Here is a 22525-nt window from a genome sequence, read left to right as displayed (position 1 = left end):
CTTATAATAACATCATAACAGCTCATAAGATAAGTCAGCACTGCACAATGTGGAGTAAAAGTGTTGTGTGTGTAAAAAAAAAAATGCAATTATAATTTAATATGCGGTTTTTTTATGATCCAGATTTGTTGCTTGTTTGCACAATTTGGCCCAAAATTTCAAGATTACATATTAATTTTATTGTAAATAATAATAAAATAAGCACAGCAATTTTGTATTTTATAACTACTACTACTACATAATACAAATATTTAAAAATATATATGTATTTTAATAATTCATTATAATGTAAAATAAGTATTTAAGGAAAATAATAATAATTAACTAAATAATTAAAATTTTATTAACCTATACTAAAATGAAAACATGAACTATTTCTGTAATTTTTAGAAGGTGAGGAGACGGAAAATGTGTACAATCTCATCAAACTTGTTGTGGACAAGCCGTGAAAAATGAACAAATCAGACTCATCACACGCTGAATATGTGCGGAAAATCAAATGATCTCCTTTAAGAGGCACATCATTGTGTGTGATAACATTTGTATTTGTCAAACCACTTCAGCCCTGAAGGCTTGAGACTCATTCATGCAGAATAAAGAGTCCCGTGACACACACACACACACTCTCTCTCTCACACACACACACTCTCTCTCTCTCTCTCTGAGCTGAGCTGTGGTGGCTCAGTGTCTCTCCTTGCGTGTCTCTAGTCGGTGGGAATGATGAGGACAGACGTGGTTCTTCACAGAAGGAAGCGCAGAGACGTTCTGCTGTACATCATCGCTGTAGTTTTGCTGATATTCGCCGTGGTTCATCTCGTCTTCTACGTTGGGAAGAGTTTTCAGGATTCGGCTGAAGTGAGAGTCCGGAGAGACCTCGGTGAGAGAGATTTCATTCATTCACCCAGCATCCAGACACGTGTGTTTCTACAGCACTGAATATAATACAGACAGCTTCTGTTTCAGATAAACAGAAAAAATAACAGTGTTAATGCTGCAAAATTAAACAGTTATGAAACAAATACTGCTTGTGCTGTAAAGCAGCTCTCCAGAAGACAAAGGAGTCATTATTCAACTTTTGTCAAGTGCTGTTAAACTGATATTTCTGAATGTTAATGGTCTATAACCCTCTGATTCTCTTCTGTCCTCTCTTCTCTTCTTTTTTTCTTGCTTGCTTCATCAGAATGATACAAAACTTGGTAAACACACAAAAATATATTTTTTTAAATTAAAAAAAAAAAAAAAAAACATTAATGAACTAAAATATAATACATTCATTGCATTGAAGAAAATCTTGGACCACCATGTGAGCAGCACCAAAAGGTCAAACCCTAACCCTAAAACGAAGATCTGTGTGTGTGTTTTAGAAAATGCGTCTGAATGCATCCCGCCGCAGTCGTCTGAATTTCCTGAAGGATTCTTCACGGTTCAGGAGAGGAAGGATGGAGGGATTCTGATTTATTTCATGATCATTTTCTACATGCTTCTGTCCGTGTCGATTGTGTGTGATGATTACTTCCTGCCATCTCTGGAGCTCATCAGCGAGCGTAAGCCGTGGTTTGTCAGATTTCTGCTGTGTGTGTGTGTGTGTTCAGTGTGATTTCACCAGATCTGTGTGTGTTTCAGGTCTCGGTCTTTCGCAGGACGTCGCTGGAGCTACTTTCATGGCGGCTGGGAGCTCGGCACCGGAACTCGTCACGGCGTTTCTGGGTAATCCTTTTTTTTTCTGACACAAAGTCGACACATAAAGACAAACCATATTTAGAAACTTATTTAAATTTAGCTTTTTTGAAGGAGGTTGCTGTATGATCTTCTGTTTATACTATATAGCTGAAAGTATCATCAGGTGTGTTTGTGCTCAGGTGTGTTCGTGACGAAGGGAGACATCGGTGTGAGCACCATCATGGGCTCGGCCGTCTATAACCTGCTGTGCATCTGTGCGGCGTGTGGCCTGCTGACCTCTGCTGTGAGTAACCTCACACACACACACACACACACACACACACACACAACACGCTCGTTATTCATCTGATGTGTTTTACTCTGTTCAGGTGGGTCGTCTCTCCTGCTGGCCGTTGTTCAGGGATTGTGTGGCGTACGCCATCAGCGTCTCTGCAGTCATCGCCATCATCTCAGATAACAGAGTTCACTGGTGAGTCTGCTATGAGTCGGAACAAAACAGTTTTTAATAAAAATGCTGTTTGATCAGTTAGTAAAGTAGCAGCACTCTGCTCATAACAAGTGCTCTGCAGACGTTCTGAAAAGCAAAGCCAAAAACATTTTGATTGCCATCCGGTGGCTTGCTAAAAAACCCTTCACTCTCCATGTAAACTACTGGACATTAATCAAGCTAAAATTTCTAATTATACTTCAGATAAATTTTTACCGAAGACAGTTTCAATCATTGGTTAGGTAGTTCTTGTCACGCTGATGTTCGTTTTTCTAACAAGTTTGCATTTAATTTGTTATTTGTTGCTATAAAAACTGGGAGTGGTGTAATGATTGTGAGCTCTGATTCTGGCTCCAAATGAATCATTCCTGTACAGATTCTGGCTTCAGATGAATCAGTCTTTTGCAGATTCTGGCTCCAGATGAATCAGTCTTTTGCAGATTCTGGCTTCAGATGAATCAGTCTTTTGCAGATTCTGGCTCCAGATGAATCAGTCTTTTGCAGATTCTGGCTCCAGATGAATCAGTCTTTTGCAGATTCTGGCTTCAAATGAATCAGTCTTTTGCAGATTCTGGCTCCAAACTAATCATTCCTGTACAGATTCTGGCTCCAAACGAATCATTCCTGTACAGATTCTGGCTCCAAACGAATCATTCCTGTACAGATTCTGGCTTCAAATGAATCAGTCTTGCGCAGATTCTGGCTCCAGACGAATCATTCCTGTACAGATTCTGGCTTCAAATGAATCAGTCCTGCGCAGATTCTGGCTCCAGACGAATCATTCCTGTACAGATTCTGGCTTCAAATGAATCAGTCCTGTGCAGATTCTGGCTCCAGACGAATCATTCCTGTACAGATTCTGGCTCCAAACGAATCATTCCTGTACAGATTCTGGCTTCAAATGAATCAGTCTTGCGCAGATTCTGGCTCCAGACGAATCATTCCTGTACAGATTCTGGCTCCAAACGAATCATTCCTGTACAGATTCTGGCTCCAAACGAATCATTCCTGTACAGATTCTGGCTCCAAACGAATCATTCCTGTACAGATTCTGGCTCCAAACGAATCATTCCTGTACAGATTCTGGCTCCAAACGAATCATTCCTGTACAGATTCTGGCTCCTAACGAATCAGTCCTGCGCAGATTCTGGCTCCTAACGAATCAGTCCTGCGCAGATTCTGGCTCCAGATGAATCAGTACTGCACAGATTCTGGCTCCAAGACAAATCACTGCTGTGCAGATTCTGGCTCCAAATTTTTGCAAGATGACCACAGCCATACTGAGGAACCCCCCCCCACCCCCCAATTTTTTTTTTACAAGTTCATTTCAGACTTTTTTTTTTTTGCAACAACTTGCAATTCACTTTCAACAAATTGCAAACATCACTCACAGCTTGGCCTAAAAAAAGTACATGATCCGCTGAATACATGTTTATATATGCTCTAACTTCATAGCCCTCAGCTTTGACTGTGATCTGATGGTTGTGTCTGCAGGTATGACAGCGCATGTCTTCTGCTGGTGTATGGCGTGTACGTGTGTGTGCTGTGTTTCGATCTGAAGATCAGCGAGTACGTGATGCAGCGCTTCAGCCCGTGCTGCTTGTGTCTGAATAAGAACTCGCGGGAGCCAGACGAACAGCAGCCGCTGATGGGATGGAGTGATGACAGCAGCCTCCGCCTTCACCGTCGCTCCCGAGCCGACAGCGGCATCTTCCAGGACGACTCCGGATATTCCCACCTCTCTCTCAGCCTGCACGGACTGAACGAGATAACCGATGGTACGTGATCAAATTAAAGTCTTTTTATTATAATTTTGGTAATCCCTAAAAAGAATCTCATCAAAAACTTGCACTGAAATTGTTTTTTTCCAGTGTAAGGTGATGCACGAGAAAGTAGTTAACTAAAATAAAGTAGTTATTTTTCAGCAGCCTCACATTTGCATGTTTCTCTCTGTCTCTCAGAGCAGAAGAGTGTGTTCACGATGCCGGAACACGATCTGAAGCGGATCCTGTGGGTTCTGTCCCTGCCAGTCATTGTGCTGCTGTTCCTGACCGTTCCTGACTGCAGGAGACGCTTCTGGAGGAAGTGCTACATGATCACCTTCCTGATGTCGGCTGTCTGGATCTCTGCATTCACATACGTGCTGGTGTGGATGGTCACCGTCGTCGGTAAACATACTTTCGTCTGTTTGTTCTGTTGTTGCAGTGATTTATGGGAATCAAGTAATGGGAATCAAACCCACAATCTTTGTGTTGAGAACATCAACCGGATGAGCTACAGGAACGCAAGTCAAGTTTAGTTACATACTGTAGCACTATTCTCAATACACAACACATTACAGAAAGTCACACTGTTTTGTTTGGCTTTATTCGATTACAAGATTTAAATATTTGTTTTATCCAATTACGAGATTTAAATATTGGTTTTATCCGATTTCTAGTTTTAAATATTGGTTTTGTTCGATTACATGATTTAAATATCGGTTTTAGCTGATTACAAGTTTTAAATATCGGTTTTTATCCGATTACTGGTTTTAAATATCGGTTTTAATCCGATTACGAGATTTAAATATCGGTTTTGTTCGATTACGAGGTTTAAATATTGGTTTTATCTGATTACGAGGTTTAAATATTGTTTTATCCGATTACGAGATTTAAATATCGGTTTTGTTCGATTACGAGGTTTAAATATTGGCTATATTCGATTACGAGATTTAAATATTGGTTTTGTTCGATTACGAGGTTTAAATATTGGCTATATTCAATTACGAGGTTTAAATATTGGTTTTATTCGATTATGAGATTTCAATATTGGTTTTGTTTGATTACATTTTAAATATTGGTTTTATCCGATTACGAGATTTAAATATTAGTTTTATCAGATTACAAAATTTAAATATTGTTTTTGTTTGATTACGAGTTTTAAATATTGGTTTTATCCGATTACGAGATTTAAATATCAGTTTTATCCGATTACGAGATTTAAATATTGGTTTTATCCGTTTACGAGATTTAAATATTGTTTTTGTTTGATTACGAGTTTTAAATATTGGTTTTGTTCGATTACGAGGTTTAAATATTGGTTGGTTTTGTTCGATTAAGAGATCGAAATGTTTGATGGTTTTGTTCAAAGTGAGACTAAGTGATTCTAAAAAAGCATTTATGAAAATATGATCATATGTCACAGGTGAAAAATAGCTGGTTGTCAAATAGTATGATGTGAGTTTAACATTTTCCAAAATTAATTATCATCCATTTAATCAATGATGTTAATAAACCAAAGATATGGCTTTAATTTAAATTAGTAATGTCTCTGATTTCAGGCAGAATTACTATTTTGTAATGTTGTTCTTTACTTTGGCTAAAAATGATTTAAATCATGGTAAAGATTTCAGCCCTATTGCATTCCTTTAAGTAGCTGCTAGAAACGAGAAAGTGCCAGTGCTGGGGAAAGTTACTTTTAAAAGTAATGCATTACAATATTACACAACTCCATAAAAAGTTACTAATTGCATTTCTTAGTTTTAATGGAAAGTAATGCATTGTTACTTTTGTGTTACTTTTTGTCACCTGAGCTGGGTTTGCTTATTTGTTTTTTAATGAGTAAGTTTTTAATAAGTTTTTAATACAGTTCCTAGCAGCAGTCGTCATGTAGCTGTGCTGCAGATGTCAGGTTTTTAAGCGGGTCACATGCTCTCCTCTCCATTCCTGAAATACCAGCGCTGTATCCTGAAGGATTATGATGCTGGAGTCTCGAGTCTCTCCGGTCGGTCTGTGCTGGATTACAGCCGGCTGAAGCCCACGGGGTGTGTGAGAAACCATGTGATGCAGCCCCATATAATAGGATTATTATCCTGCCCACGGTCACACAGATGCACATGAGCGCTGGAGAGCCGGAGGAGCTTTAGAGCGACTCTGAGCAGGTACTGAGAGAGAAACCCTGAGGACGAGGACGAGGACGTCACCCTCAACCTCCTGCCCCTGAATAACAGCTCAGAGACGCTCGTGATAGATCTTTAACCTTTCAGAAACAGCTCTCTTCTGCTCGCCAGGACTGACTTTATTAACTGTAAAACAGCGAAATATTATTAGAGTTTTAAACAGCTGTTCTCTGTGTGAATCTGTGTTAAAGTGTAATTTATTTCTGTGATGCTCCGCTGTATTTTCAGCATCATTCCTCCAGTCTTCAGTGTCACATGATCTTCAGAAATCATGAAAATATGATGATTTACTGCTCAAGAAAAATTTCTGATTATTATTACGTGTTTAAAACTGTTACATTTTATTTTTCAGGATTCACAGATTAATAGAAAGGTCAGAAGAACAGCATTTATTTGAAACATAAATATCTTGTATCATTATCTTTATTTTTAAGAAATTGAATGCATCCTTGATTCATATTTTTTTCTTCTTTTTTATATTTTAAATATTAGTCTAAACTTAGTGGTAATGTATCAGTTTTTATATTCTCGAGCAGTAAATCATCATATTATTCTGATTTCTGAAGATCATGTGACACTGAAGACTGGAGGAATGATGCTGAAAATACAGCGGAGCATCACAGAAATACATTACACTTTAACACAGATTCACACAGAAAACTGATATTTTACATTAGAATAATATTTCACAATTTTACTGTTTTTGCTGAGACTTTTATCAAAAACCACAAATATTTATAGCTTTATATCTGCATTTTAAAGTTTGGCTTCTGTTCTCTCTCAATAAAATCTCATTAGGTTAATCATGCGAATTTAACACATGCAAAAAAAATTCATACTCCAGCTATTTAATTTTAGTTATATCAAACAACTTTAACCAATTCCTAAAAAGGTACAACAAGAGTAGTCATATTAAAAACAAATACATAGTAATAGCAATAATATATGAATAGAATAAAATAATCAATAAAAATAAATAATGGAAAGTTCGGGTGACTTCAAGGTAGTTAGAACAAATAATTCTCCATAAAGAATGAATAAACTATAACTTTTTTTTTTAAAAGCTGAGAATTTTTCATCACTGATTGATTTTACGTCTACAGTCAACTGTTCGTTTGTGTGTGTTGAACGGAAGAAAGAGACTCTGGTTTGTAACGAGAGTAAACGATGACAGACCGACTGTTATGTCTGTAATTAAGAGACTCTTTTAGCATCTTAGCAGGATCTGCTGTCTGTGTTCAGGCGAGACGCTGGGAATCCCGGACACAGTGATGGGAATGACGCTCCTGGCGGCGGGAACCAGCATCCCGGACACCGTGGCCAGTGTGATGGTCGCTCGAGAAGGTAAAGCTGACATGGCCATGTCCAACATCGTGGGCTCAAACGTCTTCGACATGCTGTGTCTGGGTCTGCCGTGGTTCATCAAGACGGTGTTTGTGGACACGGGGTCACCGGTGGAGGTCAACAGCAGCGGTCTGGTCTTCATGTCCGCCACGCTGCTGCTCTCCATCGTCTTCCTCTTCGTGGCCGTTCACATCAACGGCTGGAAGCTGGACTGGAAGCTGGGTGTGGTGTCTCTGGTGTGTTACGTGCTCTTCGCCACGCTGTCCATCCTCTACGAGCTCGGGATCATCGGGAACAATCCCATCCGCTCCTGCAGTGACTGACGGGAACGCCTCGCTCCATCAGGAGACAACGATCATGTGAGGACACTTCATGGAGTTTTTCTTCACTGCCTCGTCCTCATTCACATCAGACAGTGGTGCATGAAGTGATTCTGTTACAAGGGATGCTTTTGACCTCACAGTACAAATTATATATATTCACATAAAACATCCTTTTATGCTTTTTAAAAGTCTTTAAAAGTAATGTATTGCTTTTTTTTTTTTGCTTCGTCAGAATAGAAAGTCATTTGATTATTTATTTATTTTGTCGCATTAGATATATGAACACAAACAAATCACGGCTTCATAAAGAAAGACTACAGGATTCAGATGTTAAAGGGTGAAAAAAAATTCACTTGGTACCTTTGTAGTCAAAAATGACCCTGGTAAAAAATAACACATTTTATAAATATTGCATCATAAAATTCTAAGTAATAATAAAAAAAAAGTAAAAAAATTAAAATAAGTAAAAATATATATATAGTAATAAGCACATTTTGTCTTGTTTCCCAGTTTATTTTCATGATGGCAACAGTTGATTCTTCATAAAACATTATTGCTCAGGGATTTTAGTCAATGTGATGAATATTAATAAGTGTGTAGTTCTCATTGAGTTGTTTTAGTAATCAACCTCTGATTGTACTCAGTTCATGGTTTATTTCCTGGGTATGTTCCGGTTTTCTCTCCGAGTGTTTGTAGTTTCAGGATCCCTCGTCTCCGCACATGTTTAATACTCACGATCTACCTCATCTCTCTGATTACTGTCAATAAAACACTCTCATGGTGCACAAAATGGGTTTCTGGTTTGTTTTTTATCACGTACACAAGCTTACGGTCCTGAAAATGACCCGGCGCTGGATTCATCCGAATATTAAGAAAAAAAAGTTATAGTTCTTAAGATAAACATTTTCTTATCCTTTGATTATAAACAATGAATGATGTTGTATTATGTGTTTTATGAAGCTAGTGTAATGAACACAAACATCTTTGAAGACGTGGAGAAGTTATTTTAAACAAAGATTTTTAAGAATATGAGTTTTGTAAACACATTCCTGAGTAGTATTTTTGGGAATACTAAAAATGTCAAGAACTGGACGCCTGATGTTTGTGTGTGTGTGTGTGTGTGTGAGATCTGACAGACCGAGACCCAGACTGGATTTACAACAGCCAGCTTTTTATTTCTTAAAATGTAGTCAGAGACAGACGTCCCACAAATTAAAATGTTTTACAAAAGAAAGCAAAAGTGAAGGTGGTCTCTAACACGTGGAGCTGAAGCTGGTGAGATCGCTGATATGACAGTCATGATGTTTTTAAAACAAAACAAAAGCTGGCCTCTGTGTGTGTGTGTGTGTGTGTGTGTGTGTGAGTCAAGCGTTGCGGTCGATACGGACGTCGACCTCTCGTCCGTTGATCTTGGTTCCGTTCATCATCCTGCAGGCTTTCTCTGCGCTCTCAGGAGAGTCGAAGCGCACCGTGCCGCAGCCTTTAGATCTGCCGTTCTCCATCTTGATCTCGGCGTACATCACCTGACCTGAAGAACACCAGAGAGGTTTGTTTTTGAGCTTGTGACGTGTTCAATCAGATGCTGCTGTGGTAGAAATGAGACCGACTCACGTACCACAGTGACTGAACTTCTCCTTGAGCTTCTGCCAGGTCAGATCGTACGAGAGCTAAAGAAACACACACAGAGAGAAGATCCTATCAAACACACTCCAGTAACACACACACACACGTGTATGTTCACTCATTGTCATACGTACGTTTCTCACAAAGATCTGGCATCCGGCCTTAGACCCCGCCCCCCTGTCACTCATTCCACCCATGTGACCCGACCCGCCTCCATACTGTCCGAAGCCACGCCCCATGTCCATGTTCCCGCCCATCCGGTCGAAGCCGGAGTTCATGCGATCCATTCCCATATTCCCCATGACTCCGCCTCCTGAAACACACACACACACACACACACACACACACTTATATACATACTGTAGATATTACTCAGAGTCATAACGACTGCTCAGGGTTTCTGCAGGTTGAAGGAAAGGAAACTGAAATGTTTTTTTTTTTTCTTTAATTTACGGAAGAGTGAATTAAGACCCACAGAATCCCTTAAAAAGGGTTTGTGTCAAATCAGAATGAATTTCATGAGTGTAATTTTGTGTGTGACCTAATCCAGAGCCCATGGGTCCCATCCCAGCATTCCCCATTCCTGCATATCCTCCACCTGATGGACAGAGAGCAGAGCGTCAGCATCAGCTCACACACACACACACACACACACACACAGACAGAGAGAGAGAGACACACACACACACACACACACACCTCCAAACGAGTCTCCGAAGGGCCGGCTCATTCCCATGTCTCCTCTGCCGAAGTCTCTGTCCATCCCTCCTCCCATTCCAGAGCGATACACATCTGCGCACAAACACTGCGTTAGTCTCCAGAAGAGCTGCTTCACACACATCCACACTGCTGTCCTCACATCTCTGGAAATAATCCATATACGGCTTTAAAAATGAACATCGCAAAACAAACGTTTGTTGACCACCAGAATCTACAATTACACGGAGACACCTTTAATACTTCTTGTGTTAGAAGCGTCCAAACTTTGGAAAAAGAGTGTTTTTATCACTCAGATGGTTAATGTTTTGATAGAGGGAAATAAGATGTATTTTATGTTTCAGCATTATTTGTTCTTCAAACATTTCTTTCTATAAGAAAAAGAACTTGGAAGCTAAATGCAGCGAGCCAACACTTAGTTTTCATAATTCACTCCTGGACGCTCATATTTCTGGGAATGAGCCATATGTGGCCTTAAAAATGAAGACGGCTGATGAAAAGTTGAAGAACTATCAAATACTGCTAAAGATTGCTAAAGTCAACAGGTTTTACTATCTCAATGTACAGATAACATCTTTCTTTAAAGTCATATTTACGCCCCTGGCTCCAAATCTCACCTGAAAATTGTCATTTTGGCCTTCTCCTCGACAAAAAAACTGGATTATTGAGTAAATATTTATCTGTGACATTTAATATTTTGGCTTTCATCACTATTCCTGCATGCCTTTCTTCAGATAAAACAGTAACAAAATCTGTAATTTGGTTGATTTGACAGAAACGGTGCTGTCTTACCTCCCATTCGTCCCATGGGTGCCATGTCTCTGCCTCCAAATCCTCCCATTCCACCCATACAGTCCATCCCGGAGAAGCCTGCGCCCATCCCTACACACACACACACACACACACACACAGATGAGCCTCCTCACATGATCTCTGAAGGATCTGCTCCAGATGAACGTGACTCTCACCACTCATGCGGTTCATGTTGCTGCATCCCGGCGCGTCCATCCCTGTCAAACAACCAATCCTGCGTTAACTCATCAATCCCAGCAGGAGTCTGACACACACAAGATTCAGTGATCTTACTGCTGACAAACAAACATCATCATATCAACCTTTTTATGATCATTAGCTCTCAGCGATTCAAGACTTCAAGTCAGATTGATTCGTTCGAGTGGATGAATCAAGCAACAGTCCATTTAAATAAATTAACTAAAACACTCGATTCATTGCCTCATCTGAATCTTTACAAAATAATGCTTTTTTTCACATGCACATTAATAATGCAAATATGCATGCTTTAAAAATAAAATGCACGTGCATAATTTCACAAACATGAACACACCTCCAGGGGCTCCTCCACTCAGACGGTTGGCATTGATTGGCTGACCGCCGGGACCCAAACCCATCCCGATGCCGCCCAGACCTCCTGCAGCACACACACACACACACACACACACTTAGAGAAACACACACATCTCTAAACACAGTCCTAAACGAGCGCACAAGGCTCTTACTGGGTAACTGCGGCGGTTTCTCTGCAGGACGGAAGTCATCTGGAGGAAGTGATTTATCATCCTACAATAAACACACAACAGATGCATGAGTCTGAGCTTCACAAACACACACACACACACACACACACACACAAGCTGCATGAAAACAAACGCTGGAGCTCACCATTTTGACGTGCATCTGTCTGTCGAACAGCATCTGACCGTTGAACATAGCTGAGAGCGCGAGTGAAGGAAGACCCCTACACAGCACACTAACTGCAGTGCACACTAACAAGTGACACACTCACAACCAGACTTAACTGCAAATCCACAAATTACATTAAATCGTTCATTTTTTTAAGGTGTCTAGATGACAAAAAGAGAAAACCAGAACAAACAAGAGTTTTTAATTCAATGTTCTGCAAATGAGTGCATAGTTAATTAAATAATGCCTCATTTGCATTCTCTCATTCATATTTAACATTTCAGAAAACTTTATATACACAGCACTGCAGGGGAAAGTGTGCTGATATGCATTCATTAAAATGTTCACTTCTTCCATTAAACCTAGGAAAGTAACGATTCACAATTTTTTTTTTTTTTTTTTTTACAAAATGAGAAGACAATTTATAAAATAGATGTGTGCTTTTATCATTGCTTGGACAAAATGCTGCATGTTTCTTTGTGAACTGGAAATATAACACTAATAATATACTAATGTAGCACTTGCATATTATTGGTTTTGATTGCTTCTGTTGTCCTCTTTTGTAAGTCACTTTGGATAAAAGCGTCTGCTAAATAACTTAATTTAAATGTAATGTAAAATGTAAATAAAACTAAATAGAATTTTTAAAACAAGACTCATTCAAGCCAACCTCTGCATTTTAATCACGATCCAAACAAAGATGCTGCACACATTCGACATGAGCAGCTTTAAATCTAAATTAGATTGTATAATTTCAAAATCTGAAGCAAAAACAGAATGGTTTGACTAAGAAATATCTTTATGACAGAAGCAGCAGACGAGCTGAACGAGACGCAGATCCACTCTCGGCCAGCAGGGGGAGCTTAGAGCGTTTCCTTGGTTACCGCTGTAAACAAAGCAGCGCTGCACTTATGAACTTTAATATGCTTCATACAGAGAAAGATGAACAGGATAAATACCATCTAAACTTTCAAACAGACACACATTCATATAAACTCCTCCCACTGACTGAATCGTGATTTGTTTAGCATCTCAACCGATTTGAATCGTCACATATTGAATCGATTTTCAGCTCGTGGTTAATCGTTCCATCCCTGTTTAAATCAGATAGGTCCTCATGCTCTATCCTCATGTGTCTGGTCTCAGAGGATACAGATGGCCTGGACGGCCTCCAGCGGCTGCTCGAAGGTGACGGTCCCCATGCCTCGGCTCTTCCCGTCTTTGTCTTCTTTGACGTCGGCTCTCCTCACCGTCCCTGCCATACTGAACACTTCCTTCAGCTTCTTCCAGCCCACCTTAAAGTCCAGCTGCAGCACACAGAGAACAATTCTCATCTGTAGAACCCTAACAAATCCTTTTCCCAAATTCAGTTTTCTTTTTAGTTTTTTAACTTTTTTAACATTTTTAATGTTTAAATACTTTTTTTTTATATTTTATTAATCAAAAAGCATGTCTGATTTATTCAAATAATTAAAACTATGCAATTTACCAACAATATATTAAAAGTTTCACGGGTCACAGAACTCTGAACAAACTTTTATTTTGGCGAGTTGAATATCTTTACACTTCAGTGTGTATATCACAAATAGTTTTACTCAAATGTGCTTCAGTGCATGCTGTGTTTCATAATATATAAACTCTTTCTGGAGCTTAATATTTACAGATACTAGTCCATATTGCCATTTGATTGATTTTAGTGTAAGAACCTAGAACTTTTGATCTATTCATCCAAACTTTGACTGATTCCGTGGCGTTCCACGTTATACAGTGAATTCAGTTTATATGATTGGATCCCAGGATTCAGTCCACGTTTACTGGAGAAGCAAAATAACATTAAACACAAAGTGTCGTTTTCTGAGAAACTGATCGAAAGGAAGTGAGTTTATGATTAAAACATGAACAAACATCAGAAAAATGTGCTTCATTCAAACAGGAAACATGTTCCCATTACTTATTGACTATTATTGTTTTAATCATAAACTCACTTCATTTTCATTCCAGGAAATGTGTCTGGATTTAATTAAGGATGAGGAAGAGATTCATTGTTTGCATTTAAATAGATTTAAGACTTTCTAATCCCAGAATTAGATTTCAGAAGCCGGTTGAGACTCACGTTGGCAATGAAGACGGTGGTCCCGAGCCGTCCGGCCTGCAGCGCGCTCAGGATCTCCGGAGGGATGTTGGGGTTGTTGGCGATGGAGGGAGGGATGTTTACCCCGGTGTCCTGCCCTCGGCCCGCTCCGAACATCCGGCCTGATCTCTGCAGGACGCGCCGCGCGTGCTCCCCGTCGGGATCCTGAAACACACACACACACACACACACGTTAGCATCCCTCGGCACAGACACACTCCACACAGCACAGTGAAGCGAGCGCTTGCCTCCTTGATGTTCAGCGGCCGTCCGTTCAGATCGTGTTTGCTCATGACCTCGATGGCTTTCTTCACAAACTCTTCATCTTTGAACTCAACCACTCTGAAGGAGAAGAGCGTCAGAAACCGACAGTAAACCTGCGCTGCTCATCACAGAAAACTGTTCAACTGGCTCTCATTAACAGATGATTACTCATTTTAATGCTTGGAAAAATATAAACAATACTAATAATAATAATAATTTCTACTTAAACACTAAACGCTGCTGTTAGATACCCCTGCCCCCCCCCCCCCCAAAAATAAAATAAATTCCATTGTTTTAATTAATTTATATTTACTTACGGTTTTAGATATTACTTAAAATTTTCAATGCTTGAAAAATGATGAATAATTTCCTACCTTTATTTCACAGATGATTCATTTTTAAATGTTTGTAAAAATATGAATAATAATAATACCCAACAATGGATGGTTTTAATTTATTCCTATTTACTTTAAAATATATGTTTTTATTTATTTTATACAAATATTTAAAATTGCTTATTGCTTTTTTTCAGTGCTTGGAAAAAAAAAATATAAAATTAACAATAATAGTTTCTTACTGCTTATAAATCTATTTAAGTAGCTTTATTTCACAGTTGATTACCTTTTGAAATGCTTGTAAAAAAATTTTTATATATGCAGGCATTTTATTAATATTTAGCTAATTTAAATAAACATTTAAAATTGCTGCTAATTTTTTTCAATGATTTTTATAATTTCATAATATATTATTATGAATTCATTTAAGTTTGTCCAAGCCCTGAAAAAAAGCTTGAAAACATTTTTTTATAAGACTGCTTATAAAGCACGTAAGTCCCTTTATTATTTCACCGTTGACAGTCTTTTTAAATGCTTGTGAAAACAGAAATAATTTCGACTTGAGTCCTCAAATGCATCAATGAAAATGTGTTGGGTTTTTCTAGAAGCCGGTTCTTACCCACAGCCCTGCAGGAGCGAGTCCACGGAGAACCAGGAGGAGAGAGAAGGACAAGAAAGAACATCATCAGAACCACTTCAGCTCAAAGACAAACAGCTGATTGATTGATTGACTGATCATTAGTGCTTCAGGAAGATCGATTACAGCACATGCTCATGACTCTACTTTAACGAGCGGTTTTCATTGAGCTACAGTGAGATGACGGATGAACTCGGGGCAAATGAAACTGGATCTTGTTGTTAAAGGACAGAGAAAGAGAGAGAAGGGAACAGACAGATGGATGAAGGGGTTTGAGGAAAGACACCTGACGGATGACTCTCGTAGATCAGTTACGTCCAAATCAAAAACACCTAAGCAATCATCAGATGGACCCCAGCCAAACGGGTCACCAAATAATCCAAATAATCATCTTATTAGACTTTACTGTAACTCTACACATCAACACACCGTCCCGAGGTCAAAGCGACGCCAGTATTTCGGCTCTAACGTGTCCCTGAGCACATGAGAGTGATGCTGTGGAGGCCTTTTAAACCTCACAGACAGCGCAGAGTCACCAACACTTACCCTTGACTTTCCTTCTCCATCCTTAAAGAGTTCCACGTATGTAACCTCACCAACTACATGAGACATACAAAGGGAAAATACCACAGAGAACAAGGCATTTAAATCACCAGTGGTCCGGTCTCCCTGGGTGCAACGCTACAGGTAGAAAAGCCCAGTGAAACACACACACACACAGCTGAGACCCGCTCCTCCAACAGCACCTCCACGAACACCTAGCACTACATTCATTCCTCTAGACATGATGCTACAGGTAGAAAAATCACAATCAAGTCCACCCACCTGTACAATCCTTCAACACTAGAGTGAATCATGACTACAGCAAACACCACCAGAACATATGCATATATATAAACAAATATATATATATTCACACCAGAACAGATTCAACTGCCCTGTCCGAGATTCTTCTCTACATCGTCGAGACAGACACGAGCTAAAGCTGAGAGAGGGAGAGGACGGGACGCGGCCTGGGTTACCTTTCTCACGCATTAGATCTTTAATTGCCTGCCACTTCATATCATAAGGGATATTGCTAATGAACACCCGGTTCCTGTGAGCGGGCTTCTTGTCCGCCGAGCCGCCGGCGTGACGCTCTTTGTAGGGATGGTAGCGCTGAGACTTTCGGCTCTTCTCTTTGGGCTCCGGCTTGTCCTCGGCGTCACTGCAAACACACACAAGAGAGGAAAAACCTCCTTCAGAAACACATACAGACAGAACAAGACAACGATATACATCCTTCTTCCTAAACATGAGTGTCACGATGATAATAATGTTAAAAAATCTAGCAGAGCTATACATTTAGAAAAACCTTGTTTTACAAGAAGCTTGCTCTCCCGCTTCTTTATAATTATTTATTTTACACACACACACACACGATATATATATACATACAACATTTTAATACATATATATATATATATATATAAAATGCATATTAATTATTGGTTCTGCCACAATTTTTGTAATGGAAAAAACAACTAAGTTTTTAAAAATTTTATAATAATAATAATAAAAAAAAAGATATTATTTTATACACACACAATATATATATATATATATATATATATATATATATATATATATATATATGAACTTTATTTTATATTTTAATAAATACATTTTAATAAATAATTATTTTTATATAAATAAATGTAAAAAATTGCTTATCACATCACTTTTTATAAAACTTTTTTTTTTAGAAGCAGTACTTTCCTAAAAACAAAAATAAAGCACAACAGTCAAGTTCCAGAAATAATAATAAAAACCAATTCATTTTCTTTATAGGGAATAAATAATTATTTTTAATAACAACAACAACCGGTAAAAATAGACCTACTGTGAGCTTCGAGATTTTTTTTTAGTTTGCTTCAATGCAAAGTCAGTAATGATGTATAATTCATCTGCTCGGTTTGGTTTATAGTTTATCGATCTTTAAACGATAACTGAACTGGAAAAACACTTCCGGTCGCTGCTGAAGTGGGCGGGGTCTGATGTCAATCAATGGCGGTTGCTACGGGTTACCGCTCGACTGAAGCGCCGCAAAACATACGAACAACAGAAAGATACCGGCTGAGAGGAACAGAGAACTGGAGGAAACATTTTCAGACACGTGCATTATGAACACAAACTGATATGAAGGGAAAATAAATGGGTTCATCTTTCCCTGTGAACGGGCTACGCTCGCGCACAGGCCTCGCTAACAATACGCGCGTAACAGACGCAACACATGCGAGATTTGAGTTTTAAAGAGCTTCCAGTTACGTTTTAACGCCATTGGAGTTCTCCTTTGTCTGCTGGGGCTCCGCTTCTGTCTCATCAGTGGGAGAATCGCTTGATTCCTCTTGTTTAGTGTCATTCAGCTCCGCGTCCGCCATCACTGCTGCTCCTCTCCTGCGCGCGTCCCGCTCACTCGCTATCGCGAGAACACGCGAGACTTCAGCGGCGTCATTGTTTTTCATTTCAATCAATAACAAACATTTCATCTGGTAACATTTGTAACATTTGTGGCGTATAAGTGAATGTCTACTGATATTTGGGCATTACATTAAATTAACTGTTTTGATAAAATGCCATTATCACCGCATTTTTCCCTGAAATGTTAACTTATCTGGACAATACTATACTTCCAGTAAATCCAAAACAATAAAGAACATTTCATTGTGTAATATTTATAATATTTTTGTTTTGTGGGTAAGGTTTTTTGGCAATAGAAATGTGAAGCTTTTTTGAAGCACAGAGTTTTGAGTAAGATGAACTGGAATACTGAAAAATATATTATTTTAAAAGCTGGTGGGTAATTATGGTAAAACTGTGCAATAAACTATACATTTAGATTTTATGATCCCAATAAAGTGTACCAGATAAAATAAAAAATAATCCCACAGATGCATATATTTATGAATGAAAGCAGTAGAATAAGAATTAAGGAAGCTTGCACACTCAGTATTTTCTAAAAGGAAGTTGAAAACTGTTTATTTTTTTCAGGCCTTCATGTAGTTTAAATTGAAAATGTCTGTTTAATGTCTGAATGTGTTTTATTTTTTTACATATATTGTATACCTGATGTATTTGTTTTATTGAATGTAATGTTGATGTTTATTTAACCGTTTATCTAATGCACCTTGAGTTGTATTTTATGTTTGAAAGGTGCTATATAAATACATGTATTATTATTATTATTATTATTATTATTATTATTTAATTATTATCACATGCTGATGAAACTGAAAAAGACAGCAAGGTCTCGAGGCGTCCCATCTCAGGGGAGTGGACAAATAAAGAACAGGTGAGCACAAGCAAAAACGATCAGCATTTCAGATTAACACCAGCGCTGAGATTAACAAGTGGTTGCTAACCTGAGGGACAGAGAGAGAGAGAGAGAGAGAGAGAGAGAGAGAGAGAGTGTGTGTGTGTGTGTGTGTGTGCAGATTTCTGACTCTGAGTGTGTCTGTGCCGCTGTCTCTCACTCCCTCATTTCTTTCAGGAGCAGTCGAGCCTGTGGAACTCCTGCTGGCTGCGTGCAGGGCTCAACACTCTTCTGCAGTGATGAAGGGTACGACAGCAAGCGCAGGAATAACGGACTGACCAAACACAAGCGCTCTGACAGAATGAAGGTGAGATGCATTGGGATTTCAGCTCAGATGCATGTCGTTCTTCAGCCACCTGCTGCTCATCCACACCCTCCTCTCCCTGCCTCTCTGAAACACTTCCCTGCTGCATGCAACATGCACGAGAATAACATGCGATAGTGAGCATCCTCTCCAGTCGCAGCTGGAAGCAACAGGTCCTGCTGTCCTTCCCTGCATGCGCTGACTCAAGTGGACACTCCGATTAAAGATGTCGCCTGTGTGCTGCTGTCATCTCTGACTCTGCAAAAGAGATCGCTCCTGAGACTCCTCAAATACAAATGTCTGCACTGCATTGTGAGGGAGTTGTTTTCCTCACTTTATTGTTGCAGCAGAAGAAATCTTATCACCTGGTTCCTAATAGAGATAAGAGAGTCGAGTGCTTCATATACAGATCTGATCTTTCATTCGTCTTGTTTAATTCAGGTATGATCAAGCGCTTTTGCATCAGTGATGCACCAGGCTGTCTATCTTTAGAACTTCTCAGTAAAAGTCTTTATTATTTTACTCTTAGGAATGAAACGGAGAAGAAGAGTCCCTCTGTGATTAACATGCATCCGTTCACCTGGAAGCCATGTCCTGCTTTCACACCTGTCCTGTCTGTTGCATAACACTGGCCATATTTCCATGCACATCACCGATTAAAGACTTTAGGTGAGTTTGCATTGAATCCTGTGTGGAACATGCTTGGTCCAATTATGCATGCTGATAATTTAATGAAGCGCTTGTTGTCTGATTGATTCCATGAATTCATTCTAAGCATCTCCTTCCTTCACAGGCGTCCATCTGATCGCGTTCAGGATGACGGGGCTCGTCTGGGAACATGTGTAGCGTTCACTATAACCACAGCCTGACTGCCATGAGCGGGAGCGACATCATGGCCTATTCTCTGAGTCTGGAGCAGAAGACGGCGTTTGCGTTCGTGGGGATGTTGCTGGTGTTTCTCGGCCTGTTGATCGTCAGGTGTTTCCGAATCCTGCTGGACCCGTACAGTAGCATGCCATCCTCCAGCTGGGGCGACGGGGTGGAGGGCCTGGAAAAAGGGACGTTTGAATACGCTCTTACCTGAGACCACGGCTTCATTCTAGAGACCCCGGAATCATATAAAGCTATTTCACCAGATTAGGGAACTCTCACAGGACGCATTCGAGATGCAAAACGTTTTAACTTAGGACTATTTTTAACTTTACGGCTTCCTATAAATACATAATGTTTGGTGATGCAATGGCTAAAGATGTCTACTTGATGGATGCATATACTGACAGCGTCGCAAATGGGTCGAAAATTTCAGAAACCTTTCCAAAATTTTTGAAACTTTCAGGGATTTTCGGAAACTTTTGGAAAGTTTCCAGATATTTTTCACCCCTTTGCCACCCTACATAGAACGTGTCCTGTGTGAACACCCCCAAAGGATAAGAGCATTCATCACAAAGACCTGGCCTGCTGTTACGACATCATACTTGAACAGATGTTGATTTCTGCAATGTGATGTCACACCATTTATCCACTGGGCATCTCAGGGAAGAGTAGAGAAAGAATTGCATTAAAAGAAACAAGATGGCACACATGCAAGACAATGCCAAGATGTAAACAGGGTAACCTCGCCCTTTCATTCACACTGTCCGTCTGCTTCCACCTTGTTGTTTGGTAATGAAGTACGTTCTTGTGACAGCACACAGTTGCGTAGAGTACGCTTCTCTCCTGTTTATGTCTCCTGGGTCTCCGAAGCTATAATAACCTGCTGTTTCTGAGAACTGTGATGCTGTGAAGTCTTACAGCTGTGCAAACGTCTCTGTAGACCCCTGTCTGTTTTTCTAGCAAATCGGTTTCTCTTCACTTACTGCCTATGAACACATCTGCACACAAGCCTCAGAGACTCTGCAGGACACTGAGAGTGAAGAATCTTCCTCAGTGTTCGTTTGTTTGTTTGTTTGTTTGTGTGTGTGACAGAGGAAGGGTGTGTCACCATGACAACAGCAGAAAGATGCGAGCTGGATGCGAGTGATGCACAGATGAAAGCGTAACTCATCTCTAGTGCTGTGAGTCTGCCTTACTGGATTTCTGTGCCTTCATTTAGCAACGGTAGTGTGTCTCTCACAGGACGATCTGTGTGTGTGTGTGTGTGTGTGTGTGATGGGTTCATGTGATGATGCAGACCACTGTTCTTTCTGTTTCTCTGATGTTGATGAAGGCAGAACGTCCCTCGTCGTGATGATCTGTGTTCATCTGCTGGAATAAAACTGTTCTGGACCCTTTCCCTGTGCTGACATTTTTTCCTTAAAAAAACCTTAACATTCATTCTATTTACATTTTAATTTCACGTTGCACGTCTCACTGTAAATGATTAATCAGTGCACATTATGAATGTATTCAGTTTTGTGAATTACTGTGCTTTTTATGCTGATTAGCATAGGTTACAGTAGTAATATCGGATAAGGACAAGCTGAAAAAAGATGAACAATGCATAACCGATTGTGGAGATACTGTTTAAAAATGTGTCGCTAGTGTTTCAGAAGAGCTGTAAACCCCTTAAAACCCACTTTTGCAAACACTGCTAAATCCACTGCAGTCTCACAATCAGATCTGCATTCACGCCCTCTCCATTTCTTCCTTTCACACTCAGAAATGCATTTTAATATGCAAGTGAAATGGTTGTAAATGCTGTTTTATATAGTCTGTAAAGCAAACATCAATCAGTAGTTTGTGGCTCTTTCTCAGAAAGCAAAAGCACATCTCAGAAAACAGCAGCGCTGACGTGTCAAACTATCAGGATAAACCAGACTGGATTCAGTCAACGTCAGTGTGAGGTTGTGTCTGTAACCTTGCAACGGCTGTTTATAATCATATTGATGGGTGACTGCTTCCAGACAGTAACAGCAATTCCTCTGGAACACACACACACACACACAGATGGAGCACTGTGTTTCAGCACGAACCTCACTGATAACATTATGTCTTTTTACCGGATGCACGCTTTGGGATTCGTGAAGGGCAGAAAAAGCAAAACACCCAACTGATGTCAAAACCTGATTTATATCACATAATCGGCCTGAAAATCACATCCAGTGTCTCTAAAATGCAGTTATGCTCAAGGTCAGAGGTCAGACGGCCACGCCCACATCACCGCCAGCCAATCAGAGGAGAGACGGAGAACAGCATCACCTGCCATTGATCTTTCCTATTAACCCCACCGGAGCGAAACCTTTCCAAGGTCAACCGGACGGTTTCCAAACATCACAGAACTGGAGAGTAATAAGGAAGTGTTTGAGTAATGTGTCAGAAGAGCCCAGAGCAAGTTCCCATTATCGCTGGCTTTCCATTAACCCCATCAACAGAGAAACACTTCACATGACCAGCCATCACACCTCCAAACGCCACACGTCTGCGTCGTAAAGAGAAAACGGTCAAATCTTTACAAGAATCCAGTTATTTTTCATGATAATTCGATGTTATAAAAGGACTTTGGACTTGCTTGGTTTGCGGATTCTTTGTTTTTTACTGTGCCAATTGAATCCCAGAAAATACTACACAAATTGGCACAGGACGTGTTTGTATGATTCACGATTAAACGTAATAAATTGAAATGTGAACACTCACTCTTTAGACACTAAGTAACAGCATCCACATCCAATCAACGTTCAACCTGACAATCAAAACTCATAAAACCAACGA

General features: G+C 39.7%; 2 protein-coding genes across 2 annotated transcripts; one reads left to right on the top strand and one right to left on the bottom strand.

Annotated features, from left to right (window-relative positions):
* Positions 1–670: 670 nt before the first annotated feature.
* Positions 671–8555, top strand: slc24a5 (solute carrier family 24 member 5). Its single transcript, XM_052531847.1, has 8 exons — positions 671–877; positions 1365–1544; positions 1624–1707; positions 1860–1963; positions 2049–2149; positions 3662–3945; positions 4129–4335; positions 7350–8555. Exons 1-8 carry the CDS (start codon positions 718–720, stop codon positions 7772–7774), a joined length of 1545 nt encoding a protein of 514 aa, XP_052387807.1. The 5' UTR covers positions 671–717; the 3' UTR covers positions 7775–8555.
* A 373-nt stretch (positions 8556–8928) lies between these two features.
* myef2 (myelin expression factor 2) lies at positions 8929–17656 on the bottom strand. Its single transcript, XM_052531846.1, has 16 exons — positions 17490–17656; positions 16205–16389; positions 15719–15781; positions 14195–14286; positions 13929–14111; positions 12969–13122; positions 11795–11844; positions 11632–11692; positions 11460–11543; positions 11083–11124; positions 10907–10996; positions 10097–10189; positions 9939–9995; positions 9532–9710; positions 9390–9441; positions 8929–9302 (listed from the first exon to the last, which is right to left on the bottom strand). Exons 1-16 carry the CDS (start codon positions 17600–17602, stop codon positions 9139–9141), a joined length of 1662 nt encoding a protein of 553 aa, XP_052387806.1. The 5' UTR covers positions 17603–17656; the 3' UTR covers positions 8929–9138.
* Between the last annotated feature and the right edge of the window lie 4869 nt (positions 17657–22525).

The sequence above is a fragment of the Carassius gibelio genome, chromosome A18 (assembly GCF_023724105.1).
Source record: "Carassius gibelio isolate Cgi1373 ecotype wild population from Czech Republic chromosome A18, carGib1.2-hapl.c, whole genome shotgun sequence".
Taxonomy (NCBI): Eukaryota; Metazoa; Chordata; class Actinopteri; order Cypriniformes; family Cyprinidae; genus Carassius; species Carassius gibelio.
The sequence above is the reverse complement of the archived record's forward strand: the minus strand, read 5'-3'. Positions and strand labels throughout refer to the sequence as shown.

Coding starts and splice junctions, on each gene's coding strand:
- slc24a5 (XM_052531847.1), top strand. CDS start 718: ATGATGAGGACAGACGTGGTTCTTCACAGAAGGAAGCGCAGAGACGTT. Junction 2,150..3,661: donor TCAGATAACAGAGTTCACTG/GTGAGTCTGCTA, acceptor TTGTGTCTGCAG/GTATGACAGCGCATGTCTTC. Junction 4,336..7,349: donor GTGGATGGTCACCGTCGTCG/GTAAACATACTT, acceptor GTCTGTGTTCAG/GCGAGACGCTGGGAATCCCG.
- myef2 (XM_052531846.1), bottom strand. CDS start 17,602: ATGGCGGACGCGGAGCTGAATGACACTAAACAAGAGGAATCAAGCGAT. Junction 15,782..16,204: donor AGATCTAATGCGTGAGAAAG/GTAACCCAGGCC, acceptor TGTCTCATGTAG/TTGGTGAGGTTACATACGTG. Junction 10,997..11,082: donor CAACATGAACCGCATGAGTG/GTGAGAGTCACG, acceptor GTGTGTGTGTAG/GGATGGGCGCAGGCTTCTCC.